The sequence below is a fragment of the Dermacentor variabilis genome, chromosome 2 (assembly GCF_050947875.1).
Source record: "Dermacentor variabilis isolate Ectoservices chromosome 2, ASM5094787v1, whole genome shotgun sequence".
NCBI lineage: Eukaryota > Metazoa > Arthropoda > Arachnida > Ixodida > Ixodidae > Dermacentor > Dermacentor variabilis.
In genome coordinates, this window is record NC_134569.1 from 95,251,812 (window position 1) to 95,273,605 (window position 21,794).

The 21,794-nt window shown below is 47.4% G+C and overlaps 1 protein-coding gene across 2 annotated transcripts; it reads left to right on the plus strand.

The window, feature by feature from the left end:
• The first annotated feature begins 1,377 nt into the window (after positions 1 to 1,377).
• LOC142572329 (uncharacterized) lies at positions 1,378 to 21,030 on the plus strand. 2 transcript variants are annotated; one of them, XM_075681347.1, is made up of 8 exons: positions 1,378 to 1,523; positions 5,456 to 5,559; positions 7,473 to 7,508; positions 9,016 to 9,141; positions 12,896 to 13,153; positions 15,658 to 17,842; positions 17,930 to 18,015; positions 20,544 to 21,030. In XM_075681347.1, exons 1-8 carry the CDS (start codon positions 1,444 to 1,446, stop codon positions 20,960 to 20,962), a joined length of 3,294 nt encoding a protein of 1,097 aa, XP_075537462.1. In that variant the 5' UTR covers positions 1,378 to 1,443; the 3' UTR covers positions 20,963 to 21,030. The 2 variants fall into 2 exon arrangements, with proteins under 2 accessions (XP_075537462.1, XP_075537463.1); XM_075681348.1 differs by having other exon boundaries at positions 12,896 to 13,084.
• Positions 21,031 to 21,794: the final 764 nt, after the last annotated feature.

The following is a 21,794-nucleotide window of genomic DNA, read 5'->3' on the forward strand; positions in this document are numbered from 1 at the left end:
GTCGCGTATACGTAGCACGTTGCCGCTGTCAATTTTTTTCTAAGTGAAATCAGGTGGAGACCAGCGTTCTTCGTGCTCTGTCCCTTTTCTCCGTTTACCTTGAAATCACTGGAAATATGCAATAATGTTATATTTCGAACTGGCCGAACTTTTCACACTTACTTTAGTCCTTTGGTGTGTCGCAGTCATTTTTTTTCGCTGCAATAGGTCAAGACTCAACGCGTATTTGAGCCCGCCTTTCATAACTTTCGAATACATTTTCTTTGTCGAAAATCCGAGGAAATCGAATAGTCTGAACTGGTGTTTGCAACACTTTGAAAGTTTATTACCTTCTGTACGTCGGTAATAGTTCGGCGCCGCACCGTTTTATTAGTATTTTGTCCCTGCATGTGATTTTCTGCGCCCTTGGTTGTCTTATGGGCACCAATGCTATTAAAGCTGGCTATTGGCTGAGGTGGTTGACGTATATGGGTCGTCTTGAACGCACCAACAGGATGACTGAACAACAATCGGTGAACAATGCTTGAATAACAAGTACAGTTTTGGTGGGTATTGGACAAACTCTAGAGCTCTCAATAAGTTCATGTGGTTTCTCAGCTGTTATTGCATTCCTGCAGTTAAACAAAGACTATTAGGACAAATATAAGGAAGTGCTATGCTGTCCTCATATAGCCGTACCTTAGCAAGACTGCCTTCAAGACAAATAACATCACCGCTCTATGTCGTCATTCGCCCTTGCTTTCTACAGCAAGAAATACGCCGAAATGAATTTGTAATGTTATGGAAAGACCAGTTGTCATCTGTCCGATGGCGAAGCTGCCTCCTCTGTACGACCGGAAGTCTCGGAACTCTTATTTCCACGGCCACGAATACGCAGTTATGAAAGTTCGATGCGATACAAGTAGTGTGCCGTTCGTCTTACTACGAAGGAAATGTTCCGATGCGTATCAATAGAGATTTTGACATGCTCTACTATATCGCGCCGAGGTGCGGAAAGCTTCTTTTTCGACTGCCGCAGAGATAATGTTACTCGCAACCGTGATGTTCGCCTCCGGACCAGAGAGTTGTCAAAAGCGAGCCACTTCATCTCGTCTCTCCAAGACTTCCGAAATGAAAGGACAGCGGCGGTCTTCATCCTTCCAGGCGCAAGGGGCTTTAGGATTCTTGAAATGGTGGCACATCCGGTCGGAGACCTCCCCCCACCCTCCCCCCCACCCCTGACTGGGGTTCATCGTTTTTTCGCCACGTGCCGCTTTCAATTTCTTCGTGCAGCCACGAAGGTGCCCCGTGCTGGGCGCAGAGTGACACGCTATCAACCGAAGCGACGGTGCAGAGCCGGTGTCCCATTACGCCGCTGCGGCCGTTTTTGCGCCAGCGGTCAGCAGGTCCTTGGCGCCTCTAAAAGCGACAGCGACGCGTCCGTTGCTCACAGCACCGCCAAACATGCGTTCACCTACGGTCATCCTCGGGTTCTTCCTGCTGCCGGCGCTGCTGGCCGGAATCGGCGTGGGAGCCGCCGATCTGTGAGTACGGGGTCGCGCGGTGACGCTCAGTGCCCATAGCTCGGTGGTTGTTGGGCACGCTCACCTTAGCTGTGCCGTTGCGCGGGTAGCGCAACTACCCGTACAACGGGTACTTAGCCCTAACTCCTTGGTCACAAGACGACGATCCCAAACTTAGCCGTCTGGCTACGACAAAGTTAGCATTCACTTTATATGAGCAGGCTCCCAGATTTATACCTGAAGCAGGCTCCCAGTTACACCTGAAGCACGCAAAATGAAACGGTTGATCCTACAGCGATGGTTGTACGACACTTACTTAGCACTCAGGTTGCAAAAAAGAGCTCTCGCTTGATGTCGTTACGGTCTTAGAGCCTGAGGACGCTCTCTACTTTGAAAACACAAGAGTGAAGGATTGGCTGCCCGGTGAACTTTATGAACTACTCGACAGTCACCTTAGCAACTGTCTACCTGCTGCTTGAAGTCGTCGCGTTATTGTCGCTTCCCTACATTTTTCTCGCAGAATACTATTTTCAATTCGTTTCTTTTTCTGTTTTCTTTTCTTTCTCTTTTTTTCCCTCTGTGCCACTGAACGTCAACATAGGCCGCAGGAAATCCAGAGTCACGCGGAGGCCAGGAAACCTAAGTTAGATTACGAATTCCATTTATGGGGCCAAGAAAAAAACGGCACATCTAATAACAAGGGGTTTCTGATCTTGTGTACACTTCAGCAGGAGTATTTAGAGGTTGGTGGGACAGGCTTTTGCCCTACCGCACACATAAAGTAGGATCATGATGCTGATGCTGAAATTTTAGCAGCAAAGCTTGCAATTTTCTTAACTTTACAGGAGTCTCAAAGAAGTTGATATCGAAGGTGACAATCTGCTTGCGTTAAACTGGCGACAGAAATTGTAGGACTTAGCCACAGGCCGAATCTCCTATCCCGACCGAAAGTTACACAAAAACTCTTTACAGTTCTGACAGGTTTGCCAAGGGCGTCTCCTCGTTAGCCTGGCATTACTTTATTTATTGCCATGTGATTAGTTAGTTGTAACTGCTCAATTATTGTCACATTATGCAAATTGCCTTGATCTAGCCACCGAACGTAGCAGGGATCATATTTACTCACTTTATGTGTGTTGCTTGACTGGGAGATGTCTACAACTTTGGTTGGTCTAGAGGGAGCAAGGGAGCACAGAAGGTAGAAACAGATAAAATATAGGTAAAGGAGTAGAAGCCATTATTGTAGGTATTAAAAAGCCAGGCCAACTCATGGAGGGATCAAGATAAAAGAGCTTCGCTCCATTTCAGATGACAATTTGCCCTGGCTACTTACAAATTGTCCTAACACATTGACATCTGATGTCATGCAGGTTATGCCGACTACTTAACTGTGCCTCTAACTGTTTCGGGCAAACTTTAATGTGTTAGCGCAGCGCCTGCGCAGTAGTGTGAGTAATTGCAGTGCAATCTATCAGCCGCTTTAAGCCGTCAAGCTATCTTCTCTGCATTGCACAAAAGGTTTCCGTGTAGCCCACATACGAGTGGAGACAGAAATCAAGAAGGCCAAAAGGAAAAAAAGAAATCTGACGGAACTCGGATATTTCGCATTTGTCGGAAGCACAATGCACAGAAAAGACGTTTCGGACACTATATCGGCTACTCCCTCTGCGGTAGAAAGCCAGGGATCAAACTATTAAATTTGGCTTGAAGTCGTGCTAAACACAGCGTTCAGGGATAAAAAATAGAGCGAAATGCAGGCAAGCTGCAAGTTCGTGCATGTCTTGGGCATCACAAAATCACCGTTTCAGATAGACTTATCGACACACAGAGGCCGCGTGGCGCTAGATATTTCCAAATGAGCGAGTTGTAGCGCGGACAGGGAACAAGAACACGAGATGGCTCAGGAGGATACATACACGTAGCGCTGTACGTGGGTTTATTTTGTGCCTTCTCGTCTCTTTGTTCCCTGTCCGCGTTACAACTCGCTCGTCTCAAGATGAGCAGTCAAGAAGCCCACATCGCTATTCTCATTGGCTAGATGTTTACTTCAGCGAGCAACGTCGACATCGTAGTGAGAAATCATATTCCTTCATCTTTCTGGCAATTCGTGACGTTCTATATGACGCCTTACATGTGGGAGAAAGCGTTTTGTAGGTCTTAGAAGTCACTCGGAAAACCGGTCTGAAAGGAAGCTGAAGCATCAGGCGCAAGCATGAGCCAAAAAGGTAGCAATCTTGTGAGTGTATGACAGTGTTGTTCCTTGTGCTACTTGTCACGGGTCTTATGGTGCGCGTTTTATATTGTCACTGTTCTAGTTATGCTGATAGAATGACTGTAATACGGTGGAGGACAACACAGAAGAAAATCGAGCTGATCAGCAAGTATTATTTACTGGCTAGCATGACGCTCCGATTTCGGGAACACAATGAGTTAGCACTAACGTAGGCCGGGCGCAGTTTAGGCCGCGAGAAAATCAGGGGGAGTGATAAGATTAAGGCAGTCATGTCTTCAGCGTGTTTTCGCTAGACGTTGAAGTGAGACATTAATAATGGGGATAACTGCAGAAAACCTTTGTCCTACAGCTAACTTAATTACGCCATTGATGAATGTAACGAAGATTTCGGGTACTTCTAACTAAAGCGGCGCTATGTCGCGTCATTGTTCCGTTTCTCGTAGTTTATTTTCGTGGCTTGCATTGGGTTTGTGCAGACGAACAGCGAGCGCTACACGCATCTCTCGTCGCCCTGAAATAACATGTCACTCACACTTCAGTACTATAGTTAATTCAGATACCCTTAACAAGTTAACTACCATAATGATAGATTAGATTACTGGAATTGCAAGTAGGCAGGTGTCACTGTGAGCAGATGTTTGGAATTCCCCCCCCCCCCCAAAAAAAAAAGAAGAAATAACACGCAAAAGCGAAATGTATATGGCGACACTACCGTAAAGTTCACTCACCCAGCTTCATATAGTCACGTTCAAGTGACGGTGTCAAGACAGTAGCAAAAGCTGTGAATGACGAAAGTAACTGTTTATTCGACGAATCTGGTCCCAGGAAAACAAACAAACAAACAAGTAACAGTCAAGCACAGCGATAGCGGAGAACGCAGTCGGCGATCGGCGAAAATCTGATAAATGGGTCAAGCGCGTCGGCTTTTGCACATGGCTTGTCGAAAATTCCAGTGTAGTCGCTTGTGCTGAGTGTCTTCCATGAAGCGCTATTGCATCTATTGCCTTCCAAAGCGTTATTGCACACAATTTGCATCGCGCATAAAGTCGGGTTAAACAGGGTTCGGTGACAAAACGCCATCGACCAATCAACGGTGTGATCGACCAAACGACCAACAGACCGATCAATAACGTGCGTGAAACTTCTGATACATGCGGGGGCGTCCTGCACCGAGTGACAGTGTTTAACATTTGTTAGTCGGTGAAAAGCGGACACCGTGGAAAGATAAATAAGTACACGTGTCAATATTTCGGTAGCTTCTGCTCAGGGAGTCTTGATGGTTTACGAGTAAAAAAAACGGGTCGCGTTACAATTTAAAAAGTGCGTTAACCATGCAGCTATTGTGGACGTTTCTCAAACCACACCAAGAAAGTCGCCGATAGGCAACAATGTTCCGAAATCTGCGACGTGGCAACGGCGCGTTCCCTTGCACGGTTCGAATGTAAAATTTAGAAGTGGTATTTTGCCTTCTAGGTTGTCCAAAGATAATCGACATTCTTTCATGGGAAATATTGAAATAATTAAAAGAAATGGTAACCTAACATTTTAGAACCCTGTAAAGGTCATGCATTGTTCGCAATACTTCAAGGGCGTAATTCACTGCACGTGGCTTCCGTGAGCGTTCATACTCGTCGCCTAATCTGCCGAGGATATCGAAAACGAATTGTAAGCTGTGTCACGGTCCTTATCACAGAGAAATAAAATAATTATTTTCCCACAGACGCAGGCTTCCGGTTCCTGGACTGAAATGCACCACATTGCCAACATCATGTCCCGTCTGCCCGGAGCCCGCGGTGCCGTCCGACCTTTGCGAGTACCGCTTCGGTGAGCATGCCGTTGGCTAGAATTTGTCTCGAAGTTCTCGGGGGTGTTGTTCGACGCCCTTAAGCATCAACACTATATATAGACAGAATACTCTGTCTCATAATCTACTGGGCTGCTGGCCTCCGAGCCCATATTCTAGACCCATCGACCTTCGGGGATGCTTTTCGGGTCTTTCCATTTGTCATTGTGGTATTTGGCTCTTGAGTGACGTCAGTTTGGAGTGAAAAAACGTGCAGCCCTGGATACATGGGAATGCTCATGATGCACTCGACAACTACGCGGCGTGGCCACAACGCTGGTTGGAGCTCTGCGCAATTCATTACGTCACATCCACTTCCGCTGGCTCAGCCTGAAAAAGGCGCACCGGAAATCCACGGGAAAGATCGATCCGGAATGCGGTACGTTAAGGCTAGCCAAGGTACCTTGTGGGAGTTCTGTTCCCTTATACATCATGAACTGCCGTGAACAGATCTTTCATTATGGAATCGTAGAGAGAGAGAAAGTGGACGAGCCCAGTGATGACGATATGTATAGTTGAAGTTCAATATAGTGATGAATGGCACTCGCAATGGCTAAAGACAGTCATATTCAAATTGAACATAATGGGAGTCAAATTCAACCACAGCGATATGTTGAAGTATTTTTTCGCTGGAGATAAGACGGGTCACGATGCCATGAAAGTTGAAACCAGCCAGGGAAGACTCATTGCTGCTCAAACTATCCTTATTCCATGATTTGCTTGTGTAGCAGTGAGGTGTATCTGTATACACGGACTGCTGTTCTGGCGATAAAAACCCAGACAATATTTGTCACGCCACTATTGTTTTCGTCGAGGAGTATTTATATTTAGCGTTTATATTTAGATTACATGTGTGCAAGGAGTTGTTGACGCCTGCCAGAAGCGCTAGCTAATCCACTGACGAATTTCGGTTAAAAGCAGAATGACATGCAAAATACAGCGATAGACGAGCTCACGGCGACAAGAAAGAAAACTCCACAAAATGCGCTAAGATGAGTTTTCGCATGTTTGCCGCATTGGAAAACGACGGCTGTAATCAGTGAAAAAAGAAAGCGACAGATTAACAACGAGTCATATCCCGAGAAGGTATTTTACAGAGGCTTGGATGCGCCAGCAGAACTGCTAAAACGGCAGTTATCACTAAAATCGTGGCTTACTATCTAGGGTGCGGATATTAATTATTTTTCTCGTCCTTCACTAGAAGCAATTCATTTGGAGCTTTATAATCGCCATTCCGAAAGCAGTCTGTACTGCTTAAGTTTTCTGCATTTTATTGCTCTTGATAAAAGAGTTGGGTGTACTATAATATTTTTTTCGTCCTTGTCTTGGAGTTTGCGACACACCCTCCCTTTATTGAAAGGTGGGGAGGACGAAAGCAGAGTACTCTTGATAAAGATACTATTTCTTCGTTATAAAACCTCAACGGTACCAAATGAAGTGAAAATTTATGCAATATCTATATTAATTTAAACTATACTCCGACGGGCTAACCGCAGACAATTATTGCCGATCATGAAAGCGGAGAAGCACAATTATTGGTCGTTTTAAAAGACAAATATGAAATATGCAGAGGGCATATTTCCATAATTGCCACGTCATTGCTTATATGTCGTGTACCAAATGCGATAGTTTCACAAAGAAAAATATGCCTATAAAGTGTTCGGTTACTTGATCTAAGACACAGCTTTCGTTGGGAAGCTGAAAAATAACTTTCAAATTTTCGAGTGTATGTATCAGAAATTAGCTGTCTTTTAGATCAGCTAACCATGTGAGCTCGTAGCTGCATTGATGAATGGCTTTGCTTGTTCTTTATTTCCCCTTTGGAAGGGTATATCGTGTGCCTTTTGTTTCAACGAACACAGCCAATTATTTGTTCGTTTTCTTTTCATTCTAGTCGCTCGTGTCAGCACGTTGACTCCATTCCACAAAGGTAAGTAAATATCAACACATGCCGTTGAGTGTTCTCCAGTATATGCAAGAACGTAAGCGAATAGGGAGTCAGTGTAACTTCGATTGCCGAAAATTGCATGCCTATTACGCACATAAAATTATGCTTAGAATTACAAGGTAGACTGCAGAGTAAACTTAACAAGAGAAAACTGCACAGGTGAGGAACGATGCAAGCAATGAAACCAAAACAAGGAAGCGGACCGAGTCGGTTCTGTGCAGACTTTGATGGGCACTTCTTTTGGCTTTGAGCCCGTCTTGTACAAGCCTATATTACCCAAATACCATTTCGTCGAACAAAACCGACAGAGGGAAAGAAATGAATAACAGTGCTCAGAAAGCGTTCGTGCAAATTAATTTTCTAGGACCAAAGCACTTAAGTGATGCGAATACGGCTATAGACAAGAACGGTGCGCTAATAGTGTTGGAATTTAGTACACCGTCCTTCTCCGCCTATTTATGTCGGCGTCGTTTATGCGCTCTGCTCCTAATATCAGAATCAGAGGAATTAGCTCAAAAATCTCTACTCATGAACTTCAATTACTTTCGTACAAGGGCTTACAAATCACTTGGTGAATCGATCATAAGGTGCGGGATAACAAAAAATGCCTATAGCCTCTCTTACGGCACACTTGTCATAAGGAGGATGTTTTGTTGAGCAGGTACTGGTCGAACATGTTGTTCATCGCCGCGTTTGACGCCATGTGTAAGAATTATTTTTCTACTAATTTCAAAAACTTGAACGTGAAATCTCGCTGCTTACGTCAGATAGAAAAACATACTGTGCCTCGTGTGTACGCGTACTGTGGCAAGAGGTCTCGTGCTTTCTACATGCCGGCTAAATTTATTAACTTGAAGGATAAGGAGATCACAGGATCGCTTAAACAAATAAAATTATTCTTAAAGTCATGGGTGATATGAAAGGCCCAGATTTGTTAGACTTTTCCTTAAGGATTTTGTAGGCATGCATACAATGATGGAGCAGTTTCGGAACACAGTTGTATACTGTGCGCCTCTTTCACATTTTATTACTTATCGGAACCTGTTTGTGTTAACCTGATTTCGAAATTACCCATGCTGCTAATGTCTTTCTCTTTAATATATGTTATAGACATAGCGTGTGCATGCCTACTCAACATCACAGTAACCAATCTTTAATTTACGTTGCAATATTTTCTTTCACCTAATATGTTTAGTGTTTTATTAATCCGTTGCTTACACGCATGAGTACTACCCGTCGACTGTCCAGCCTCGCACACAATGCTGCTTATGCGCGCTGCATACGTAAATGTTACGCCAATGAGTGTTTAATTGCGCACGCCTGCAATAAGAAGACCGGGCTATTTGAGGGGAAACGTGAGCTCGCCTTTCTCGGCACGTTTTGAAATAAGCTAACTGACAGTAGGCAGCAGTTGAGCTCAGTCCGCTTGATACGAACTAACTCTTGGCTTGGCTGAGTTTGTCTCCTTGCTTTTTTTTCTGGCACGCAGTCGGTGAGCGGTCTCTGTGCGGACGTCTGAGGGTGAACTCCGTCCTGGTTGGACCTGAGGATGTGGTCTCCAAGGCGCCCGTCGTGTCCCTCAAGGAAGGATGCACGTGTGCGGCTGCCCTTCGCGGTACGGCGGCCATCCTATTTGTCTGGCAATTCCTTCACACTGCTTCTGAATAAGGCATTTTCGAAGGAGGCGGCGGCGCCCTGCGACAATACGTAATCTGCGAGGAGAGCGACTTACTTACTTATTTATTTCGATATTGGAAATATCTGCAACAATTTCGTCACTGCCTCCTCCGCAGCGTTACAGTCTTGTATTAAAGAAAATGATGGCGTGATGTGAAAGCGAATGCTTGCAGCTATTAGGCAGTTCACTACGACGACACGCAAAGCCAGTCGTTTTCGTAATACGAGCGGCATAAATAATGAGAAATCTGCGGTGCTTTCCGCAGAGTTAGCGCCTGTTGTTAGCCCGTTATTTAGAAGTTCGTCCAGATGGTACGTATTCATGACTGGAAGTAAACGTAAAAAAAGAAACAAAGGAGAGAGCGGGATAAGAGAAAGCAGCCACGGCTGCAGAGAGAACGACAGCACAAGCGCTGCATTAAATGAAGCTTACTCAATCGACACGGGATAATTACACGAAAATGCAGCGTAATATCGGTGGGCGCATCGCGCGGAGTCCGCGAAGTGTAGAAAAATAATGCCTGCACAGAAACAGACAGCACAATGCGTAACAACCGGCATAATATCACTCAGACTTCGCGATAAAATGTGCTTCTTCGCGCGCGAGTGCAAAATACCTCTGGCTGATGCAAAACGCCACAGCATTGCTCGGCAATACCGTGCTGTGGTGTAATGATGAGGTTAAGGCTGGCGGACGCCGCCGCTAAATATTGTGCTGCCACCTCTATGCCGACAAGCGGAGCATCCTTAGCAAGATGACGCTGACACCTTGCGCAAGGTTTGCGAAATAGCTTGATGGTGTCAGGTGTGCGGCGGCAAAGTGTCGTGCACTGTGAATCGCAAGAGACCAACTAACTGGGCCATGAACGCTTTTGCCGCGAGCGCGGGAACGCTGTGGCAATGAATGCGCGCAGGTGTTGGTAGGTGGCGATAACGTTTTGTAAACGGTTATAGTGCCGAGTCGCTGTTCAGTAACCTTCATGCGAAAAAAAACTTTCGTTTGTGCGACCGGAGAGGAAACGGTGAAACAAGGATTATCTGCGCGTGCTGAGAGATGGAAAGAAGGCTTGTGGGGCCGGATTTTTAAAGTAATTTAAAATAAATGTATGCTCTCATATCCCATCTATAATCAAACCCCATAAATGTTGTTCTGCACTATTCTTTCTCCTACTTTTTTTAAGACTTGAATTTCGTCCCCGATCGTCTCAGGAGGTGAACCGGAAATGCTGCGCAAGAAACAAGAGTGTCACTCGATGCTAGTGCAACTAAAAATAAGTTCCCAATCAAGTTGAACTTAATTTGACTTTGCACGCTACCGTTTATACGTAGCCACGAGACACGCTTGTTTCCCGACTGTAATTACAGGAGCATTCCCGGAAAGACAGAATAAGGGAATACGTTACTGTTTGCACACGCAACTAATCTTTGTGGAGCCTGTATTGACAATCGCGGTTTGGTCAAACAAAACGAGAGTGGAGGATGACTTCAATCTCTCTTCTGCTTGAACGGTACTTCATCTGAAAGCAGTCATTTGTCGTGCGCTCTTCTCCATCTAAGCATGAAAAAAAAAAGAAAATAATATATCGCACCGCCGCAGCGTTCATATGTGATGTTATTGAAAGGGGAGAAAAAGGGAAATGGGTCGGTGACTGCCAGTGAAGACAGTCACTGTGGTCTCTGTCGTGCTAGCTTTGCTAAGCGATCACTCATGTTCAATGTTACCAATCGAACTGCTTTCTCAAAATCAGAAAACCGTGGTCATCACACAGCGTGCTGCTTTAACAAGAGAAATGTGGCAAGCAACCGAACGCAGCACGCACAAACAGATTGACTGATTGATGTGCTGTGAGGGGGGCAGGCCGAACGTTATTACTTCACCAGGCGACAAAGAGAGCCCGACAAGGAGGAAACGGTATGGGGTGACAATGAGCATACATTAGTGAAAGTGATGAAGTCAGCGCTCACAACATTTGGTAGTACCCACAAGCACATCTCGGGCCATTATTTGCTGCCATTACATTAGCAGTTCTTCTTTTCTTCGTGAAACACTAAACTCGGCTTGACGTATATAAAGGTTGCCGCAGAATATTTGGCTCATTCCAGAGGAACGTTCCTAGTGATCTTGAACAGTGCTTCATAGACTTTGATAAATATCCACTGCTCCAAAGCTCTCGACAATGAGGCCAACTTTCACCCTCGATGAACCTCCGTTCTTAGGCACGCACAGTGCCGCAGTGGCTTCATCCCACGGAATATTGAGGCGTGTTCCGCTTACTTTCGAATCCACCACGGCACCACTCCGCCCAGAAGACCGTAATTCTTTGGACTGTGTTCGCAGCGAACGATCCTAGCTCAGCGAGAAACAGTACAGAAAGAAATATATATGACGCTGCACAACGAGGCGGTTGCTTTAGACGCACCGTACAACAGGCGTTTCTGTCTTTCGTTCTGTGTACCCGTCTTCCGCGCTGTGCTCGCATTACCGTGAATGGCCAACACCCCCGAGCCTGTGCCCCTGATCATGGCTCGTTAAGTTTTCTGCTTTCCAAGATGAGGATTACCAATATGATTCGATTTGAATGATATTTATATTGGATATGTTGGCAGCTCTCGCCGCCGATTTTTTCACAACATTTGATTCTCTAAGGAAAAAGTACAAATGACGTGAAGGAATGAGCCAATAAGAATACACGTATTACGGCGCACAGTGACTAGCACTTAGCGTCAACGCGTCTGAGCGCACTTGAGCAGCCTAATGGGCGTGACTAGACATATTGTATAATACACGCATAGGTGCTCAGACGAAGAAACGAAGCAGTCGAGTAAAGCACTGGAATATGAAAAGTGAGAATCAATCGCTGATTTAGCGACACTTGCACAATAAAGGCAGAAACGGCATGCAAATACAAGCTGTACGTACTAAAATATACCTACAGTAAAAACCCGTTAAAACGAAGTCATCGGGACCAAAAACTAAATTCGTCACAAGCGGTATTTCATTAAAAGCAGATAGGCTATACAAAAGCCACAGTAGTGAAAGGAGTGAACCCCAACAGTCGGTATGCACGTAACGCGTAGTACGCTGAAACGAAACTCTGTTCGACAGGCTTGAACTAACAGCGAGATTCTGATGAAGCCCATCCGCAGTTTCCACACCTGTCGGCTATGATCGCAAAATGCAGCCACAGCCTCGAGTATGTGCAGCCACGTGGTAGGAGTTGAAGGAAGCAGGTATAGACAGGAAGGCAGGGAGGTTAGCCAGTTCTTAGGCTGGCTGGCTACGCTGCAGGGAGGAGCGGCTTTCGCATAGCTCTCTGTGTTTCATTGGGTTAATCTGAACAAGCAAAGTGTCACCGTGCATATTTCATCGAGCTGTGTCGTGGGGATTCCTCGCTTCGCACTTTGTACTACGGGTAGTTTTAGCAGCACGCCCCTTCGAATATTTCGCTGTAAAATACATTGACTGCAGTAGGAACGTCGTAGAAGTTTGAATAAAGCAACATTTCGAATAAAGCGATTTTGTGAGAGAGGCCATGACTGCTGTATAAATAAATAAAAGAACAAGTACTACGGATAAATAACTGAAAATGCATATAGAAAATGAAAAAAAAATGAAACGAGCATCAATAATCAGAAACAATGACACTGTCCACCGCGACGTCCTTCAAGCGCCCGTCACGCTTCCCTTGCAGGGGAAGACCAGTTCTACGTGCTGGTCAAGGAGGTCCCGGGCTTCGTTGCAACCAAGCTGACGCAAGTGGTACTGGACGCCAACGTGACCGTGCTGCCGTACACGTTCCAGGAGGCGAGCGCGCTCCACCACCAGCTGAGCGAGTGCAGCACGACGGCGCAAAAGCGAAGCGACTACGGCTACGGCGGAGGTAGTGCCTACACCTCCTCCTCGTATATGGTCAAGACGATCAAGTACTACTACCCCGCACCCTCGTACGGTAAGCCTGCCCGCTCAGGTCAGGCCTCTCCCAGGGTAGACCGAGGGTCGTTGCTAGGCGAGGCGGAGCGGAGGCTTTCCCTTGAGAAAACAAATTGGCGCCGTCTGCAAATTGCCGCCACACGGCTTCTGAGGGTTATGCCTACGCCCCCATAGATATTTTATTCCTTATCGCTACAGAAGCTGTATGAATATCACAGACAACAATATGACGAAGTGCTGGGCTAATATTAGTCCGCGGACCTTATTTAGGAAGTATGAGTGAACATAGATATATGCGGACGGCTTAGAGATCTGTAGATGGTTTAGGACAAAATTCGTAGATGTTCCTGCTCCCTTGTTTTCGAAATACCGCGTGTCACGCGTACGTTTAGACCAATAGAACTTTTTAGGTATGGGTGTGTGGTAAAGGTGACTGGCTCTTTGAAATCTTTCGAACAAGCAAGAGATCACGCAAGGAAACAGGCGGATATAGCGGCCACTTTTTCAACTTTCGTTAGCGCGCGGTCTCATCGATCCAGGTCTAAGTTCTGATATGGCGACGCCCAATGAGAAATTATAGTGGCATCAGGCGTCACCCAACATACCGATACCCAATACTTCGCCATATGGGGCGACGTCAGATGCCACCGTAAAGTGGCGTACACTGATGCTCCCTACACGGGGATAACTCTCACAGCTTCAACTATGGTGGAACTGAATCGCAAGCACCAATGCTGTGCGCGCCTGCTCTTTCTTTCAGGTTGAGACAATAGTCGGATGCTAGGCTGCTTCCCATTGGTCCAAGGAGTGCTTATGCAAGAGAATCAGTGCCGCATCTGGTCTGGGCGCGTACTGAGACTCTGTGCGTAGCATTGCGATGACACATGATAGTATGGAGTTCGAAATGATTCGCTCTTTAATTATAGGAACCTATATTATTTGGCAGCTTTCGTTTGCACTGGCTCTCTCGTCACGAAATAGACATAAAACGAACACACGAGAAAAACTAAAAACCTGAACCCTTTTCACGCACACATGTACAGCGTACAGGGTGCAGTAGGATGAGAAACGCCCGGCGAATTTCACTTACGAACGCGCCCCGTGACTTCTACTGTACGCTAGAACGTCTTGTTCCGCCTTTTTAGGCATACGTGCGTGGTCTAATAATTAAAGCATCGTGGTTTTGTTCTGGGGCACGGCCGCGCTGGAACGCAGTGGCTGAGGAAACCTAGCTTGAAACCGACCGCCGGACGTGTTATCAAAGTGAAGCTTTCGTAGCCTCTCCTTGCGGTTGGGAGGCATGTACGACCAATTTAACCTCTATCAACCGCGAAAGCGCACACTGACACCAACCATCGGATATATATGCCCGATGGTGGGTACTGCACTGTGCTAATGCATGTACTGCTCTGTGGTGCAATTTCGAATGGCCCTGCACTCCTTTACGTATGAGGAGCAATCCGACAAACCTTGTGACATGGTGCGGTAACAAAAATTCCAGTCAGAAACAGTTCCATCCGAGGAGTTCACTGCGCACCAGCCCTCTTTGTTTTAGCCACCACGTGCTTTCCCAGAAAAAAAAAAACGACTTCTTGGTTCCAGTGAAACTTTCTCGCAGCAATCATGCACCTTCATCAGCCCCTCCGCGTGCTGCACTAATCCACAGTAGCAGTGCTGGTGCCGTTGACCACACGACCGCTCATGATTAACCGACATTCTATTCCTACCAATCTTCATCTCGATTAGCTGAGTGGCACGCAGACTTCAGGCGCTTCTGCGGCGCCCGGTAATAACCTAGAACTTTGAAAAATTCTTCAGCATGTTTTCTCTTAAGTACACTTCATTCGTATCTTGTTTTATCTGGATGCTCATAATAGTTCCCTGAACCTGTGTATCGCTGAATGCGCAATTGAACTACAAAGAAAACTATCAAAATCTGATCATATCTAACAGAACGCCCAATTGCCCCACATGCTTGTAGGTTTTTCAAAACACCATTTTTGGCATTCCAAACATCACAGCTTCTTTCCTTCATCTCTCTCTCTCTCGCTCTCTTACATATTTCCCTTTCCCTTCTACCATCGTAGAGAAGCCAATCAGACGTATTCCGCCTATCTCGTAGTATTATCACACTAACTTTGATAGCTTTATCAATCAATTTCCGTCGACATTTAGAACGGACATTTTTGGAGCGGAATTCGGCTCTGCATCTGACTGCAGTAATGACTGTTATAAAACAGAAGCTGGGTACGCCCATGACGGTCGCATACTCCTACTTTGGCACCCAACTCAACCGGTAACACGCCTTTTCTTTTTTTACCAGCAAATTGTAAGCAGTCCTATCCTTCGCACAAAGTGCGGAGTTCTACCTTGGTATTGTGCAGTGCCTTTCCTGTATTGCTTCAGTGGTTGTCCACTGACCAACAACACCCGAAATGCAAGCTCATGATCTAGACCAAATTATGGCCGTCACATAAACACAAAAGCAGAGTTATTGCTTTGCCTACATTTTGTTTGTTTCAGACTACGCCATGGCAAGCTACGCGGCACCAAGCTATGCTGCTCCAAGTTACGCCGCCCCGAGCTATGCGGCACCAAGCTACTCAGCCCCATCATACGCTGCTCCCGCATATAGTGTACCCGCCCCCAGCTACAGTGCCCCTGCCTACTCCGCTCCCATGTACAGCGCACCAGCGCCGAGCTACAGTGCACCTGCATATGCTGCCCCCAGTTACAGTGCCCCAGCCTATGCTGCTCCAATGTATAGCGCACCAGCTTATAGTTACAGCGCTCCATCGTATTCAGCGCCTAGCTACAGCGCCCCTACATACGCGGTTGCCAGTTACAGCGCACCGGCTCCTAGCTACAGTGCTCCATCCTACTCTGCCCCAAGCTACAGTGCCCCCGCATATGCCGCTCCAATGTACAGCGCACCAGCGATGAGCTACAGTGCTCCCGCCTACTCTGCACCTAGTTACAGTGCACCTGCATACTCCGCTCCCAGCTACAGTGCACCTGCATACTCTGCTCCCAGTTACAGTGCACCAGCGCCTAGCTACAGTGCTCCTTCTTACTCTGCCCCTAGCTACAGCGCTCCCGCATACTCAGCTCCAGCTTACAGTGCTCCAGCACCTAGCTACAGTGCCCCCGCTTACTCTGCCCCTAGTTACAGCGCCCCTGCATACTCCGCCCCCAGTTACAGCGCACCTGCATACTCTGCTCCCAGTTACAGTGCGCCGGCACCTAGCTACAGTGCTCCTTCTTACTCTGCCCCCAGCTACAGCGCCCCTGCATACTCCGCCCCTAGTTACAGCGCACCTGCATACTCTGCTCCTAGTTACAGTGCACCAGCGCCTAGCTACAGTGCTCCTTCTTACTCTGCCCCTAGCTACAGCGCTCCCGCCTACTCAGCTCCAGCTTACAGTGCTCCAGCACCTAGCTACAGTGCCCCCGCTTACTCTGCCCCTAGTTACAGTGCCCCCGCATACTCCGCCCCCAGTTACAGCGCACCTGCATACTCTGCTCCCAGTTACAGTGCGCCGGCACCTAGCTACAGTGCTCCCGCCTACTCTGCCCCTAGTTACAGCGCCCCTGCATACTCCGCCCCCAGTTACAGCGCACCTGCATACGCTGCTCCTAGTTACAGTGCGCCGGCACCTAGCTACAGTGCTCCTTCTTACTCTGCCCCTAGCTACAGCGCTCCCGCATACTCAGCTCCAGCTTACAGTGCTCCAGCACCTAGCTACAGTGCCCCTGCTTACTCTGCCCCTAGTTACAGCGCCCCTGCCTACTCCGCCCCCAGTTACAGTGCACCGGCACCTAGCTACAGTGCTCCTTCTTACTCTGCCCCTAGCTACAGTGCTCCCGCATACTCGGCTCCAGCTTACAGTGCTCCAGCGCCTAGCTACAGTGCCCCTGCTTACTCTGCACCTAGTTACAGTGCACCTGCGTACTCAGCTCCCAGTTACAGCGCCCCAGCCCCTAGCTACAGCGCACCTGCATACTCTTCTCCCAGTTACAGTGCACCCGCACCTAGCTACAGTGCTCCTTCTTACTCTGCCCCTAGCTACAGCGCTCCCGCATACTCTGCTCCAGCTTACAGTGCTCCAGCACCTAGCTACAGTGCCCCCGCTTACTCCAAACCTAGTTACAGTGCTCCTGCGTACTCTGCTCCCAGTTACAGCGCCCCAGCCCCTAGCTACAGCGCACCTGCATACTCTGCTCCCAGTTACAGTGCGCCGGCACCTAGCTACAGTGCTCCTTCTTACTCTGCCCCTAGCTACAGCGCTCCCGCATACTCCGCTCCCGCTTACAGTGCTCCAGCACCAAGCTACAGTGCCCCCGCTTACTCTGCACCTAGTTACAGTGCCCCTGCATACTCCGCCCCCAGTTACAGCGCACCAGCCCCTAGTTACAGCGCCCCATCTTACTCTGCACCTAGCTATAGCGCAGCCACTTATGCCCCTGCTAGTTACAGCGCTGCCTCTTACGCTCCCGCCGCATACAGCGCACCTTCGTACGCCGCTCCTAGCTACAGTGCCCCGACCTATGCCCCAGCCAGTTACAGTGCCCCGTCCTACGCTCCCCCCGCCTACAGTGCTGCCTCGTATGCCCCGGCAAGTTACAGTGCGCCGGCCTACAGCGCACCAGCCTACAGTGCGCCGGCGAGCGCCGACAGCTACGGAGGTGCTGACGACAGCTACAGCGGGTACGGTCTCACTTATATTCCCGCTCACGGCTATGGCGGCTCTCGCTACCAGATTAAGCGTCAAGACCATTCTTCGTACATTTCCAGTGCCAGCAGCTACCCAGCGTCCTCGGTCAGCTACACGTACGTCACGTACATGCCTCCCATGTACTCCGGTGTCAAGGGCTACGAAGGTGAGGCACCCTCCTCGTACTGAGTCCGGCCCTGCAAGAGCCCAGCGATTCCAGCGCGCGCTGCTGTTCGCACGGACCAATGAACTAGTAAAGGAAACGAACTTTTTCAAGTGCAGTGCACCTATGTTTACATGTCTTCCTACTGGTAACGCGGCCCCGAAGAATGTGCGGCATTGCGGTACCTCATTACGCAGACATGCATACAACAAAGCAATGGGAAGAATGCACGGACTTTGAGGTGAAACTGTCCGTGCCCCATGAAGCAAGCTTCTCGGCGTGATAGCAGCGAACAGCAGTAAGCTGAGGACAGGAATGATGTGCCAAAAGAATTAAACACATAATCGGTCTTTGCAAGACACAGAGGCTCGGAGATATACTATTGTCGTTCTATTGTTCGAAATCGATAAAAAAAAAAGAAATTAAGCGCGCTATTGTAGCTTATGTCGCTTTGCTTAATGGGTGGACGTAAAAGAAAGCAACAATTTAAAACAACGGCTCGGCCGTACCAGAACAACATGTTGAAGAGTCGCTTTCTTTTACCATACCTGCCCGGAACGCCGAGAAGATTGCTTCATGGGATTCTCACGCGCAAATCTGCATGCGCGACTTCACGTACCTTTACCTAAAGTAAGATGAACATATACGCTAACACAGTTGTACCATACATAAACAAGGACAGCTCACGCTTTACAAGAGATGATCTGCAATGAAGCAACTGTTGACGTCCAGGTGACAGGAACAAAAGGCAACGAGTTTCTATTTCAGTAGAACGTAAGTAGGATGATGGGTCTCAATAGATACATTACTGTAATGGTAGCTGCTAAACAAAACAACGAACCCCCCCACTCCCGCAGAAAAATGTGGAAAGCAAACATAAATGCAATTTATTTGTAAAATTTGCAGGGAAGGTAGCTGTGTCAGCGGAAGTTGTTTCGTCGCATACGTCTTCAATTGCGAAGCTGATGCGGAGAAATGCCACAAGCTGCTTGTTTATTTTGATACAAAGATATGTCTGTTTAGTCCTGTCTAGTTTATGTCGCTTTTCTTTAATATGGGCGGAACCTGCTGAATTCGTTGGTTGCCTGTTAAAATTCACGAAATTCCAGGAAGGACACGGTTGCTTTACAATGTCTCGCGATCGGGCTTAAAACATGCCTCTCAAAGAAGTCTGAATCGAGGAAATATGGTCGGTTTATGAGAGACGATTTCTAAAAAGTGACGTTCTCAAGCAGAATGTCTCATCATTCACAGCATGCATAGCAGAGAAGAACACTTAGCAATAGTGACTGTCCTATGCGAAAGCGAGCAACTGAGAAAACAAAACGTGGAATAACGAATTGTCTTACACTACAAAAAGGAAAAGAAAAAGATTATACACACTGCATGAGCGTTGTACATGCGGCACAGAAAAGAAAGCCTTCAGGAAACGAGAAGGTTTGCGTGCTCATGTCCAGAAAGTTTTGATATTGACCCTTCGGCCATCTGTCAAACTTCACCACAATGTACCAATGTAAGTAAATGGGCATCATTTAAAAAATAAATGACATTTCAATATATGGACCAAATTTTAACAACTTTCAATTACCGCCGTTGAGAGCATACTCGCTTGTAATAGCATACGCACTTACGGAACTTAGTCGTAACTTCCATGTACCGCTACAGCAACGTATTGGTTAGCATTAAAACACTGCTACATTGACGCCAGGAAGTTACGACGTTAGACGCCAGGATGTTCCGTAAATGGGTGTCATTAGAAGGGGCTACCTTCTCGACGTTGCTAACTGAAAATTGTTGAAAATTGGCCGATCTTATGAAATATCCTATTTCTCTCGAAAAGCTGTCCATTGGGCTACGCTGGCGCTTTGTGGTAAAGTTTAACATATAACCGAACGGGCAATCTATAGAGTTCCCGAGTATGCATGCATAGCAGCTTGCACATCGACATAATGTTGAAAAAGACATGAGCGCAGAACAATGGACCAAGAAACTTCTGCCTTGTTTTGCATCGTGTACTCTGCGGCCAAGCAGTCATGATAGTTGTGACGAGCCTTGGGTTATTATATTTGTAAACCGACGAGAGATCAGAAGAATCTGAAATTTTAAGCATTCATGCTAAGAATTTGCCAGAAATAGCGCCTTTGGAACAAGCTTAAGCCTTTCTTTTGTCGAACACGCGACTGCCAACGAAAAAAATTAATTTTTATGTCTGTCACATTATTGCTGTGGCCGTCAGAGCCTCTCTTGGTCTAGTCTTTGGGACGCAAAAAAGAAAGGAAGTCTTGAGTACTGATTAGTGTTGACTGCAGTACCTATATGGGGAACTCAAGTAACGATTACGCCATGATAAGTTCCACTTGCAATCTCAAGTTGACAACTTCCTTCCCTGGGCTCTTCGTCAAAGACATTACTCTTTTCATGACGTATGTAAGTTGGCTGGTCTCCGCGCAGGTGACACCGTAAATACTGTGCTAAAACTTGCCTATCTCTCGTGAATCGAGTTCATCACCCAACCACTTGTCTCGCCACAGGCAAGCAGAAAAAGGGCTCCAGGTACGGTGGCTACGCGGCCACCATCCGCTACGATCCCACGTACGAGCCAAACCCCGGCTATAAAGCCCCGGGCTGGTACGTGCCTCACGTCAACCGGTACGTGGCCCGCATGCGTCGCGAGGCCACGCAGCCCAGGTCTGTCGAGCACGAAGTCCCTGCTGGCGACACTAGGAGGACGCCGTTTCTTTTCGGCAGCCCTTACTCAGGAAACCCTTATAGGAACGAGCACCCGCTACGGTATAAATCTCGTTTCTCCTACAACCCATACATAGCCCAGGACAGCAACAAGAAGCTGAACTTCGGCCTGGAGGGACGTCCTTACTCCACACGTGCCGATCGCGCGGTTAATGGAAGCTTCGGTGGATACGGAAGCTTGCCTCCCGTAGTAGAGGAATAACAAATACCCCTTTCATAAGGTGCACGGTGATGATGAACACAGAACTTGCGAGTGAAGGTCGCATAATAAACCCGCTGTCACCTGTCTGCCGGTGTGTTGAGTGTGCGTCTTTTTTGTCCGTTTTATTCACCGTTGCCAAAACGCCGCTTCTCGGCTGGGGATTGTCCGGAGGAAAGTGTTGTGAAGAGCGCGAAGCGTGCGTGTGAGTGAACGTGCCCACTTTAAATGGACACTAAAGGTAAATATTAATTCAAGCTAAAGTGATAGATTAGTGCTCGAGAATCTCTAAGGCGTCAATATTATTGTGAGCAGAGCGTGAATAATCGAGAAATCGAGGTAAATGCAGGACATGATTGGAGACTCCCTCGGGACATTCAAGTACTCGCCCGATGACGAAAGCCCTCCTCAGTTAAGTTGTGTCACTAGTACTTAATCACTCGCTGCAGAAAAAAAGAAATCTTTGTATTGTATTATCAGGCGAAATAAAATGCTCCTGGTCCAGTTCTATTTCATTTTTAGAAAAAAAGAACTTATTGATATTACCCTTGACAACGACGCGGGCGGTCGAAAGGTTTTGTCTTCGTTCGACTCCGCGCCGCCCACGCTTTCGAGTTTCAATAGTTTCATTATCGCCTAGTGATGCGCTGGTTTTGCTGGCTCTCGAAACTCGCACAAACTGCAAGTAGCAGAGAATTCAACTTCCATGTGATGTCGCGGGCCGCCCGGAAGGACTACGCCACTTGACCAAAAAGCAGCTGCCGCGGCGAATTCACCGGTCTTTTATTGGCTCGGTGCCGCCGTCTGTCGGGCGCCGTTTAACTCACCGACGGCA

What these genes read in the sequence shown, in the direction of transcription:
- LOC142572329 (XM_075681347.1), top strand. Translation starts at nt 1,444, where the DNA reads ATGCGTTCACCTACGGTCATCCTCGGGTTCTTCCTGCTGCCGGCGCTG. An exon ending in CCTTTGCGAGTACCGCTTCG is followed by an intron (nt 5,560 to 7,472) that starts GTGAGCATGCCG and finishes TTTTCATTCTAG; the next exon opens with TCGCTCGTGTCAGCACGTTG. An exon ending in GCTGACGACAGCTACAGCGG is followed by an intron (nt 17,843 to 17,929) that starts GTACGGTCTCAC and finishes GTACATTTCCAG; the next exon opens with TGCCAGCAGCTACCCAGCGT.